This window comes from Haplochromis burtoni, unplaced genomic scaffold (genome assembly GCF_018398535.1).
Source record: "Haplochromis burtoni strain Fernald_Lab_line unplaced genomic scaffold, NCSU_Asbu1 Contig_255, whole genome shotgun sequence".
NCBI classification, from domain to species: Eukaryota; Metazoa; Chordata; class Actinopteri; order Cichliformes; family Cichlidae; genus Haplochromis; species Haplochromis burtoni.
Window position 1 is genome coordinate 884460 of NW_024582616.1, and position 13303 is coordinate 897762.

The following is a 13303-nucleotide window of genomic DNA, read 5'->3' on the forward strand; positions in this document are numbered from 1 at the left end:
ACTCTCCTGAGCTTTTGACTGTATGTGTGCATATGTTGGTGCAGATTGATCAGGAAGGGCTCACACTGCCTGAAAGAAGTCTCTATCTGGGCCAGGATGAAGATAGTACAAAGGTGAGCTTTCTCCCTCTATTACCACCCACCAGTATCCCTCCACTTTTCCTCCTTCATTCCTTCTCCCTTCCTCTCATTACTTCCCTGATTCTTCTTCCTTTCACTGGCCTAAATTTCATCATCATTTCATCTCACTTCCTGTTTGACCCCAACCATTGCCTGCCTTCTCGCTTCTCTCTTCTCTCCTTCCTACATCATCTTTTTCTTTTGCTTTCTTTTCCACTTCTCTTTGCCACCCTCCCTTCCTCTTTCCCCTCTTCCCCCCATCTTCTCTCCCTCAGTCCTTTCCTCCTTCTCTCCTCCTCCCATCTGCCCTATTGACTCTTCATTCGCTCTTCTTCATCCATCCACCTGTTTTCCTCTGTCACCCACTGTGATGTTGTTGTGCTGTCCACTTTGCCACATGTCACCGCCGTCTCCAGACATTATTGACGATGTCTCAGCAGCACCTCCTGTCTATTAGCGCTGATATCACTCTGCTTCTCAGATCCTGACGGCATACAAGGGTCTGATGGAGCGCTTGCTGAGCATGCTGGGAGCTCACAACGCCACACAGAAGTCCACGGAGATTATACAGCTGGAGACCCGTCTGGCCAATGTAAGCTGATTGTGTGTGTGTGTGTGTGTGTGTGTGTGTGTGTGTGTGTGTGTGTGTGTGTGTGTGTGTGTGTGTGGTGTGTGTGTGGTGTGTGTGTGTGTGTGTGTGTGTGTGTTTTGTGTTTGTGTTGGGTTGTTGTGTGTCTTCTTTTTCACATAGTGTGTGCGCAGTGCTGAGTAAAATTTCCTCTCTTTCCAGATCACTGTGTCAGAATATGACGACCAAAGAAAGGACATCAGCACCATGTATAACCGCATCACCCTTAGGCAGCTGCAGCGTATTGCTCCCAGCGTGAGTAGTGCACGTGCATGTACAACCAGAACACATACTGTTAGGTTTTGTATTGTTGATTGTCATTTATGCTTAGAAATATCTACTTATATATGCTTAGAGTTTTATAATTAGTTTTAGATTGGTAGAGGTTCGATCCTTAATAGTCTGCAAACTTTGTGTGCATTCCACTCTGGGAGCATGGGAAGAGGTCGTACCTTGTCTTATTGTTTTATGGTAGGATAAACGTGGCTATATCTGTTTTAGGCTAAGTGCCTTTTGTTTAGATGAACTGCTAGACTTCCAGACCAGCAGGTTTAGGGAAGTCTTTATGAGGGTCACACTCTGACCCCACACACACACACACACGCACGCACGCGCACACACACACACACACACACACACACACTACACAACACGGCAAGGTACTCTTTGTTTGTATGTAGACGTCATATGTTAATGACCCTATGCATATTCATGTAACCACAATAAAAGGAGTGCTATGGGGAACCTGGCTGAGAGTCTGACGGAGGTCAAGTGGTGGAACGACACTTGACTCCAGGCAGGTCTCCCTCATGCATGAGTAACATGAAGAACTTTGCCTACTTGGTGTTCAATGCTTTTGCTGTGTAATTATATTGTCTTCAACGTTCCAGCGAATAGGTTCAAGCTACAAACCTATCAATACATAGATATATTGTATGTGATATGTATGTCATATATATTTTTGATATATGTATATATATAGTATGTATATATATATGTGTATATATATATGTGTACACTATATATATATATATAATGTATATATATTGTATATGTATATATGTATATGTTATATGATATATGTATATGTATATATATTGTATATATATATATGTATATTAGTATATATATATATGTGTATATATATGTATATATATGTAGAGTCACCGAGGCCTAAGTGACTCAGAAAAGCTGTCCCCCCTGCAGGGGTAGACGAGCAGATTGAGGGACACAACGAAAGAAGAAGGTAGAAAGAAAAGGAGAAAACGAGGTGGTGTTTTGGCGTTGAAGTGAGGGAGGGAGGTGAGAGGAAAGGGAAAAACACTGGAGACAGCGGGGAAGATGGAGAAAGAGAAGGAGGAAGCTCTTCTATGAAGCAGCGTGTACAGTGACAGAGAATCCTCACAATGTTTCATGGCTGAGGGATGGCTGAAGGGGGAAGCTGGAGAGATGGAAACTGGACATATACTGAGAGGGAGATGAGCAGTTTGAGTTTTAGTTTCTCAGCCAAAAAAAAGAAAGAAAGAAACTCCACACACAGTTTGAACTTGAATGTGGATAAAAGTGGTGTGAGAGATGCTGAGGAGAAAAAAGAGGGACACATAGGAAGAAGCATATTAGAGGCTTGAGATTCGATCAGAGGCTGCTGCTAAATCACTTCAGTGTTTTGTAAAAAAAAATATTTGCTTTTGACTGGATCTGGAGTCCAGTCTTATGTTTCTTCAGTTTTGCTGCAGACATGCAATGCAACATTACACATTATTCAACAGCTGACAATAGTGATGGCAAGAAAAAAGTGAATGATGGGCGATGGGGATACTGCATTTTATCTTCACAATCTTAAATCCCTGGACCGCCAGAGTGCCCCATGTTTTATGTATGTTTTACATCTGTTGCCACAGTAACCTTTTTGGTTAGTGACCTCATCTGTGATGTTGCAATAGTGAATGGAGTCTAGAATTCCATACGTCCATTCATTTCACCACTCCAAGAAAGGGTCGCAAAGACAGCCAGGCCTCCCTCTGCCCTACTGCCACCTCTAGCTCCTCTGGGATACCACAGCATTCCTGAGCCAGGCAAGAGAAATAATCTCTCCAGGTGTCTAACTGGGGTCTGCTCCCAGCTGGACATGCCTGAAACACCTCACTTTAAGAGGTGTCCTAGTCAGATTCCTCACCTCAAGTGGCTCTGTGTGATGCAGAGCAGCAGCAGCTCTTCCTTGAGCCCCTTCCAAGTCACTGAGCTCATCACACCACCTCTAAGGGTTTGTATATATCTGCACTGTTTTTCTTTTAGTCACTACTCGCAGCTTCCAGCCATAGGTGAAGGTAGGTATGTATACCGAGCATTGGACCAGGACTAGGTTTTACTTAGAGAACTGTGTTCAGTGTTGGTGTTTGGTTATGTGCTAGGTATGGGCTTCCCAAACTTACATCCTATTAGTATGAACTAAATAAGTTTTTTTTCATATATTTTATTGCCAAAAGTATTCACTCACCCATCCAAATCATTGAATTCAGGTGTTCCAATCACTTCCATGGCCACAGGTGTATAAAGTCAAGCACCTACGCATGCAGACTGCTTCTGCAAACATTTGTGAAAGACTGGGTCAGTCTCAGGAGATCAGTGAATTCCAGCGTGGTACTCTGATAGGATGCCACCTGTGCAACAAATCTAGTTGTGAAAATCCCTACCACTGTTAGTGGTATAAAGTAGAAGCAACTGGGAATGACAGCAACTCAAAGTGGTAGGCCATGTAAAATTATAGAGTCAATGACTAGAGACCTCCAAACCTAATGTGGCCTTCAGATTCTCTCAAGAACAGTGCATAGAGAACTTCATGGAATGGGGTTCCATAACTATGGATTAAGAAAAGGATGTCACTCAAGTTTATATGTGTATGAATGCAGACAATCGAATACTTTTCATAGGTATAGTTTAGCAGTTAGCCATTATAAAGTAGTCAAGTGGCCTCTTTTCAATTTGTTTGGTTTGGACATGGTCAGTAATTCCCCAAAACAACACTTAAATTTATTAACAATGTTTCACCATGTTTGAAACATTAGTCAGTGTTTAAAGCACTTAGTTGGAGCAATACTTTATTGCTGTACTTTTACTGTACATTCATGATGGATGCTTGATCGCATTTGACAGTTATACTTCATTTGAAAGAAACTGTTTACAGATAGAGAAGCATTTTAATCTTAGCTTCACTACCTGCACCAGAAGGCCCAGATTCCCTTTGAAATTCCACCAACGATGGTGTATCACCATCGTTGGTGATCCTTGTTTGCTTGGTACTGCTCAGTCTGGAGCTTGCTGAACTGGGCGTCAGTTTGGTCAGCTTGGAAATGTTCAGTAACCACCAAAATACATTTCATTGCAATGTTGACCCTGTGCTAACTTGCATATGACAAATAAAACTGAAAACTGAAAACAGTCACCAAGCAACTTCTTTTCTTCTTTTTGCCTAAACCTAAATATTTACCATTAACCATTTACCTACAGCATATATCCAGTTACCAGTATAGGTTCTAAGAATAGGAACAAATAATTTAGATGGTTGTTTAGGTTGACTGGACTGAGTGGCTGACACAGGCCTACGTTGATTTGGAATAGTAATAGTCCCGTAGATCATACTATGTATTTATGCATAGTATGATCCATTTATCCAATTTTTTGTCTCTTAAAAGGTTAAACTGTATGATTACATACAATCTAAACCACCCTCTTGTTATTGCAGCTTCATTGGAAACGTTTGCTGGACAGAATTTTCCATGACAACTTTTCAGAAGATGAAGAGATCGTGGTGCTCGCCACCGATTACATGCAGAAAGTCTCTGAAATCATCAAGACCACTTCGAAGAGGTAAAGAAATCAGAGGCATTGGTGCAGGGTGAAGGTTGAGCGTGTGGAGCAGGTAGAGAAAGATGAAGGTGCTGAAATGTATGGAAAATCAATGAGATTAGACGCATGCATTTTAGAAGTGGTACTTTGAGAGTATGAGTAAGCGTTTTAGTTTGAGGTAGTTCTAAGTGTGTGTGTATATATGTGTGTGTGTGTGTGTGTGTGTGTGTGTGTGCGTGTGTGTGTGTGTGTGTGTGTGTGTGTGTGTGTGGGTTGCCTTTATTTGAGTGTTGTCACTATAGTTTGGGCTACAATGCAGTGTCACAAGGTGTATGGATTGGTTTTTGAGTGCTGCTGTGCATGTATTTGTGTACACATTTGTGTGTGTGTGTGTGTGTGTGTGTGTGTGTGTGTGTGTGTGTGTGGAGAGTCACTGTTGAGTGAACTTCCAGTTCTACTGCAGCTGATTATTATTGATCTACCCCCACACCTTTCTACCTCCTGCAGTCTCAGACAGACGCAGACGCACATGGATGGACACAAACACACATAAGCACACACACACACATATATATATATATATACAGAAACACACACTCTTTCCTTTCCCTTCTTCTTCCTGACAGACTCCAGGGGAGGCCTTAGAGGGCTGCTGTACGTCAGGATGTGTGTTACAGCCACTGACAGCTCGCCAATAGTCTCTGTGCTCTACACAAATACACAACAGCTCTCAGCCCTCATGCACAGCTGAATGGCTGGATGACTGGCGGGTGGATTACTTGCTTGTCATTTATGTCTGAGACAGGATGCATGTCTGTCTGTCCAGCAACATAAATGTCTGAGTAAGTGGCAACGTAACTTACTCAGACATTTTGGTAATTTCATGACTCACCACTTCATGAAGTTGCGAGGACATTCAGTGCTGCTCCTTTATTACCACTGTTCACTGTTTCAGATTTACAAACTTTGTGACATTGTATTGTGAAACCTTTGATTGATTTTGTGCAAGTCATGGGCTTCACGCTGGTGTAATATTGATCAGTCTCACACAAGATTTGTAATCAATTGAAAAGTCAGACTGTAACATGTCTACTTTATTAGAGGTCATGGAGTGACATTGAAATAGTAACAAAAGTCAGCATTTCCACAGGGGTTGTGTTGGTCACAATGTCGTATTGTCATACTATTCATGAAGCTCACAAATCATAATGTGCAATATTGACACTATGGTGGAAATGACTGATTGCTTTTGTTTTCTCAATTACGTCCCACTCAGTGTAGGTTTATTACCCAATTAATAGATTTTCTTTGCTTGTTAATCGGAATGAGAACAATACAATTCAGCATGAGTGTTTTTCAAAGTGAAGACCAAATTTCCTACAAGCCACACTTTGAATATCTGAGTAATTCCTCTGAATAACAGAGAGCTTGATCTAGTTGACTGTCCAGCTTTACGTAGATCTGAATTTCTCTGTCACACAAAGCTTTTTAGTTCTAGTCTGTATTAAGGCTCATTTGCTAATGATTGTGTGATTTGTCATTAAAAAAAAGGAATGCTGAAATAACTGACTGTGGTACAGTTTCAACCCTTGCCCCCTGGAAGAATTTATTACAGATCTTAGGATATATTACATAAAAAATTCAACACAAAGTGCAATTCTACAAACAAGTAATTAGCTATCTGACATCCTGCAGCTTGGTATAATTATTAAAGTTTGCAATTACAAATCAGAATTGGTATGTATAAGGGGAATTAACCAATGCAAATTTGTCAGAATGTTATATGATGTTATAATGCCTAAAAGAACTGCTAGTGTTAGTATAGTTACTGAATAATAGTTATTCTTCAGTGACTTCAGCTCTTTAAGTGTTTTTAAACAGCAATATATACCAATCACTCATTTTACTGTAATCTGAAAAAATCACATTTTAATATTCAGACTGTACAGAACATTCTGGACACACCCGGCTGAAGGTACAGATGAAGCGCAGATGTTTGACAGATGGCAACTGCCTGCATTAAACAGACGGAAAGGAAAGCCTGAGTTTCACTGTGAGCTTTGTATCACTCAGCACTGGTGATTTTTCAGTGGGCTAAAGCAGTCAGTTAGACGAGTGATGAAACATTTCTCCCACTGAAAACGTGACATCCAGATGAACAGAATCAACTTCCTGGGATTTCCTTACTTGGATGATTGAGCACGTATCAAGACATTTTGCTTCACTTTGGCAAGGACTGCCTAAAGCTGGTACATGAGTATGAGCATACGGCATGTAAGACGGCAGACTATAGCTACCACCTGAGATCCAGTCTCAGATGCAGACAGTGTGGGATTGCTCCTAAAAGTCTACACTGAGATCATCTGTCAAGGGCCACCAAGCTAACAAAGTCCTCCAGAAGGCACAGAGTCAGCTGCTAAATGAGCAGGTGAGACTAACTAATTTCTCCATTGATCAGGTGATGTGTTCAATTGAAAGAGGAACAGATCCATCAAATACTTATATTACTCTTCAACAGGTGCTCAAATTTACCAGGAAGGGTCATTTAGCACAGAAGGAAAAGTGTAAGACCGGGCAGGATCTAGCTGTTGGGCACCAGAAACATCAGCATAGAGTAGAGAGTTTCCTTAACAACAAGCCACAGGGGTAGTGGACAAGTGGGTGAAGAATTTGTCTGACAGCAACTCACTCAGGTAGAGAAAGACATTATTCCTAAGGGGTCGAACTTTGCTCTCATGTAGAGGCAAATATGCTAGTAGAACTGATCACAGCCACAGAATCAAATATAACAAATAACAACACTGTAGATGCAGATACGAATGTTAAAGTAGAGCGATGGCGACAACTGCAACTGTGGATGAAAGCTTTAGCCTGTCCCAGTTATACAAAGCCTCCAGTGTCCAATATCAGCATCAAGAAGGCACTCACATCACACCAAAACATGGGTGCGCCATGGGTTCCCCAGTATCACACATTGTGGTTAACAGTATATGGAGACAGTGGGGAAAAGGCTCTGTTACCCCACCGAGTGATCGGTTCAGGTATGTTGATGGCACCTGGGTAACAATCAAATCTATGGATTGGGTGTACCACAATTCAAGGTTCACATTAACTTATGAGCAAACACATCAAGTTCACCACAGAAGATATGAAAAATGACAGGCTAGCATTCTTGGACTGTGAAATTTCCATCAGTAATGGGGGACAAACTCAACCTGTAAGATAATGCATTGCATAAACATCAGTATTTACCGTTTAACTCTCACCATCCACTGGAACACAACTGTGTGTCATCAGGACACAAACACCATCCCCACAGACACAGCAGCCATATTAAAAAAGGCCCTGAATTCATGTAGCTAATCCAGCTAAACATTTATCAAAGCTGGGAAGGCACCTAAAGTATGCTCCAGGCAACCCAAAAGAGAATAAGGACAATTGCTGTCTAGGCAAAAACCACTGGTGATCCCTTATGTGTCAGGTGTACAGCTGAGACACATTTTTTTTTTAAAAAACACTGCATCTCGGTGGCTTTCAAACCCCAAAACACGCTGCGCCAAAATTTGGTCCACCTCAAGGATCGAGTCCCCTGGGACAAACAGAGTTGCCTGGAGGATGGCCGTGAATTATACATCAGGGAACCCATACAACCTCTGGGAGCTACAGAAGAGCTACCACGGTGGGCTGGGACTCTGTGGTCTATTTAAACCTCCAGGCCAGTGGCCACTTGTTTAATAATGAGCATGTGTACATCCTGGAGGGGAAGGAACACTGGTTTAAATGAGGAGTCAGGGAGGCCATTTATGTGAAAACAGAATGACCATTCCTGAATCGAAGAAGATCTTACACCATGTTACATTGCTGTGATTGCAGCCATTCCCTAACTCTGTGAGAACAATACTTATGCCCATGGATGGTCGTGACAATTTACATATTAATGATCATGAAGCTGAGCTCACAGCTAATCGTATCCATTATGCAACTGCACCATTTATGAGGCTGGGGAAACCTGCAGCCAGCTGAGGCTGAGTGATGAAATGTTTAACATACCGAAAGCACTACGTCCTGATGAACAGAATCAACTTTCTGGGGTCAGTGTGATAATGTTTTCCTGTTTTTCACAGCAAAATACAACCATCATTTAAACAAAAATGCAAGTTTGTTTTATTTTGGGGACTTCTTCAATGTAACAGCTACAGAAGAAATCTTCTGATAAGTGATTATCACAGAAGAATTTTACTCAATTCCTAAAGAGTATTTTGGGATATCCCACTGCATCCAGACATTAGTGTTCTGACATGCACCTAGGTCGGGTGATTTCTAGACAAGTACAAACACCATGATGTATTTTCTGCTAGACTGTGCTGCAAAAGCGTAGTGTAGCTTGAGGTCAGACACAGAGTAGAAAAGATGAATGATTGCTGGGCATTTTTTAAATGCTTTTACTTAAGTTATTGCTGGCTTTTAATTCCCTTTTCATCCATCCAGACTCCAGGTTTGATGCTCTGTCTCTTCCCTTGTTGTTTACCAATCTTCTCTTGTAGTGGTACGTCCATCTATCCCCCCGATGGCTTTAGTAATAGATTCTGCACAATGTTTCAATCATCCTCTCCTTCTGTCTTTTGTTCTCTCCACCAGTGACTATCTGACAGCCTGTGTTTTCTCTCTTTTATCACTCATGCACGCAGTCAGCTATAACAATCGGCAGATATAGGCTTTAGTGTGGAGCTGCACACCTTATACTCAATAGATGCAGTATTTATCCCGGTAAACCTGCCTGCAGTTCATCCTCTGCTTGTTAAACTGACTGGTGTTTGGGAACACTGTGTGTAAAGGGACCCATTATGCTCATTTCTTACTGTAGCTTTTTTATTCTCGAACCACATTTGAGAAGCATGGTTCACAGTTCAAAAAAATACTATTTTACGTTACACTGGCTCCGTCAGTATACCCGCTGTCTGACAAGAAGTTTTAGCTCCTCTTTTCTTTAAACTCAGCCTAATACCTAAACCTACTCAGTAACACTGATTTTAAAATGGGGGCATCGTGGTGATATAGTGGTAGCACTACTGCCTCAGTGCTAACCACTCTGGCACCTTCTCACAGCAAAAAGGTCCTGGGATCGAAACTACCTACTGGCTGATTGCTTTCTGTGTGGAGTTTGTATGTTCTCCCTGTATGGTAGATGGGATAGGCTCCAGCCATCCAACAACCCTGAACTGGATAAGAAGAAAAAGATAGAATCTGAAATGTTAACTTTTCAGTTCCATTTGTACGCGTGAAAAGCAATTTTGATATGCTGTTCTCACTTTGCCACATAGGAGAAACAACCTTCGGATTCAAAGCAGTCTGAACTGCTTCCATTTAAAACCAAAGATTAAAACCTCTCACACATGTGGCCTAGCCCTAGATGACACGCTCACTCCAGTCCTCCACCTCACCACAAGTGCCATTTATTAGACTGCATTGAAGTCAAACTAATATTTCTAAACTGTACTAGTGAATTTTGCCCATTTTGCACACTGATGACCTTTAAAACACTGCAGTCTGTTTCTGATAGGGAAATAGATGTTAGATAAACATAAAACCTATGAAATAAATATGTATCAATGGGAATTATTCAACTAACTTGGGTTTGGTTTTGTTTTTTAGACATTTGACTTACGAAGGTTTTCGGTTTTAAATAAAAAGCAATAGTAAGATTTCCTAAATCAATCAAACTTTATTGTAACTAGGCAGTTTAGCATTGCTCTTTCACTGAGTTTTATGCTTGATTGCAGCCAATATTTATATTTCATTTGAAAGGTAAAAGCTTCAGTCTCAGATGAAGCAACGTTTTCATCTGTCCAGTAAGTTTAGTGTACCCTATTTAAAAAAACAAATCCTTTTTTTTTATTAATTTCATTAATTTCATTTAATACAATAGCATGGAGCTGCAGATGGACTCAAATATCATAGAGCCATCCTGACGAATTGTCAGAGTTATTGTCACAGATTTTAGAACACCTATTTGAGCATTTATTGATGGGTTTTAACTAAAAGTGTAAAGAGAAGTGTGACGCAATATCCCATATATATATTTCCTTAAACTTAAACGTTTTTCTGTATTTGCGTTATGATACTGGCTTACAAAAGATTTTACTCTTTCCATTCCTAAAAGTCATTTCATATATTCTTTTCTTTTCTTGACAGATATAGCCTTCCTTGCACCAACAGTGGTAAAAATTTGAACTCTTCCGTTTCCCCCTCTCCCTCATTGTGTCAGATATTCTTCTTGTTTTGTTCTCCCTCAACAAACTTGTTTTTTTCTCCCAACTCTCGTCATCTTTCTCCATCTCCTCCTCTCTCACTGTATCTGTCTATCCCACAGCTCAGTTTCAATCCATCAACACCTCTCGCTCTCTTTTCTCTCCATCTGCACGTCATCCATGGTCCTCGAATGATCCTACCTGTACCACCAAGTCTCTCACTATCTTTCTTTCTTTCTTGTCATCTTCCTCCCACCTTCAGTCCATCTCAGGTTCTGTCTCACAGGAAATTCATTATTAGGTTTTAAACAAAGGTGGATGGTGAGCTATTCGATTTCTTGAGGGATATTGCTCATTAGCATAACTTATGAAGACTTGTTTCCACATCAAGAGGTCTTTCCAGTTTTGCACACATGATTCAAAATAAAAATTACAGATAACATGAAGGTGAAGCTAAACTTCCAATAATTCAATTCAATTCAATTGAATTTTATTTATATAGCGCCAAATCACAACAAAAGTCGCCTCAAGGCACTTTATATTGTACAGTAGATACAGAGAAAAACAGATGACCCCCTATGAGCAAGCACTTTGGCGACAGTAAGAAGGAAAAACTCCCCTTTAACAGGAAGAAACCGCCGGCAGAACCAGGCTCAGGGAGGGGCGGGGCCATCTGCTGCAACCGGTTGGGGTGATACCAGTGATGTCACAATAACCAAAGGTGCCTATTAACCAATTAATATAGGAGTCATCGTCCTTGCTAGCAGAGCTATGTGGGTTTACCTTAAATACTCATATTAGCATGTTTTGCAAAATACTATCATAAGAAAACAGCGCTGCTTGACATTGCAAACTGAATACTTCTAAATGATGGAATTTTAACATAAACTATCATACGGCTAGTTTACAGTGTTCTAGAGGAACTTTGTAATGTAATGTTATTAGCTGACCACTGCTAAGTGCTAAGTAACCGGCTAATAAAATGTCCTAATTTTATTCACCTTTCCCGCACAGTCTGTACCAGACAACATGTAATATTTTTGAGATACTTACATTAAATTTCCCATAAATTGATCCAAAAGGTACCAACTGTACTAAGGCTGTCGAGAGGCCCACTTCACTCTCCAGGAATTAACAGAAGCAAGGCCTCAGCTGTCTGGGTCCGCATGTTCCCAGTCAGAGTGACCCTATAATTAAAGCCTTAATAAAGTTGGATCAGCTGCATCATACAGAAGGGCCAGTCTATTCATTAGTGATGGGTCGGTCGCGAACGAAATGGCTCTTAGAGCCGGATCTTTGACGTGAACTAGGCGAGCCGGCTCCTTATCGCGAGCCGTGGGGTTTTTTTTTTTGTTTTCTTTCTCTCATCCTCTCTCTCGCACTTTTTTTTCCACTTCACTCAGCATGCGAGCCTTGTGCTTTACGCTGGGAAGAGGGGGGAGGGGCGGTAGTTACACTCAGTAGCACAGGAACAGAGCAGGAGGGAGAGAGAGAGAAAGAGAGCCAGGGACAACAACGTAGAAAGGTATAGTTATCATCTACAACTATTTTCAGTTGCAGATGATAAAGGATGTTCAGTTCATGCTAGAAATGTGTTTTGGAGTTTGTATGTGCTTTTTGGAGTTTGTACGTGTTTTGTCTCTAGGGGCCACCGCATATATTTATATTAGAGATGGCACGATACCACTTTTTTATGTCCGATACCGATACCGATACCATAAATTTGGATATCTGCCAATACCGATATGAATCCGATATAGTGTGTTTTTTAATCAATAGAACATTTTTTTAATATCTTGCTGCATTTTGTATAAGTTTATACTCAAGTTTAAATAAATAACAACACTAAAGCTATTCTGTTATACCTGTATGTAAAAAATACACTGCGCCCAAAATATTTCATAGTTCAGCAAAACTGATCAATCTAATAAACTTAAACCTACACCATCCTCCCTATTCTGGTATTTTAAAGAGTACTTAGCAGAAATATTAAGCAACCTAACTAATAGGGTTGCAAACTCCCAGCAAAAAAAAATAAGGAACCACCCTCCACCTCATGATGCTTAATCGATGTAATCAAATTTAATTTGATGCAGGGGAAAAATGCACAGAAATAAATTATTTTTCAAGAATAATTAAATAGATTCAACATCTTTCTTCAACAGAATTGCAGACTGCACAGATGGTACCTTCCCAAAGGAAAAAGTACTATAGCTTACTAGGGTATATTAGACTTAATAGTTACTATATACAGTAATGGACTTCTATATATTTTACATCAGATTAAAACTTTGGGTGTAAGAGTCAGATAATTATTTATTAACAGCCAGACATTTTAAATGAGAATAAGAAAGAAAAGTATGTCTTTGTGCCCCCTTTTCCCTGTTCATGCCCTATCGGCCCCCTCTGGCTAAACTTTGCTAGATCCGCCCCTGCACAGTTACCAGCCGTCAGCTACGTAG

The 13303-nt window shown here is 40.6% G+C and overlaps 1 protein-coding gene across 2 annotated transcripts in view; it reads left to right on the top strand.

The window, feature by feature from the left end:
* LOC102303904 (endothelin-converting enzyme-like 1) overlaps nucleotides 1–13303 on the top strand; it is a gene marked incomplete at its 3' end in the record, with an annotated part of 39947 nt that overhangs the window by 10854 nt on the left and 15790 nt on the right. For both annotated transcript variants that reach the window (XM_042227336.1, XM_042227337.1), the window contains 4 exon segments: nucleotides 45–113; nucleotides 601–711; nucleotides 910–1002; nucleotides 4490–4614. In XM_042227336.1, the coding sequence (XP_042083270.1) occupies nucleotides 45–113; nucleotides 601–711; nucleotides 910–1002; nucleotides 4490–4614 (398 nt within the window).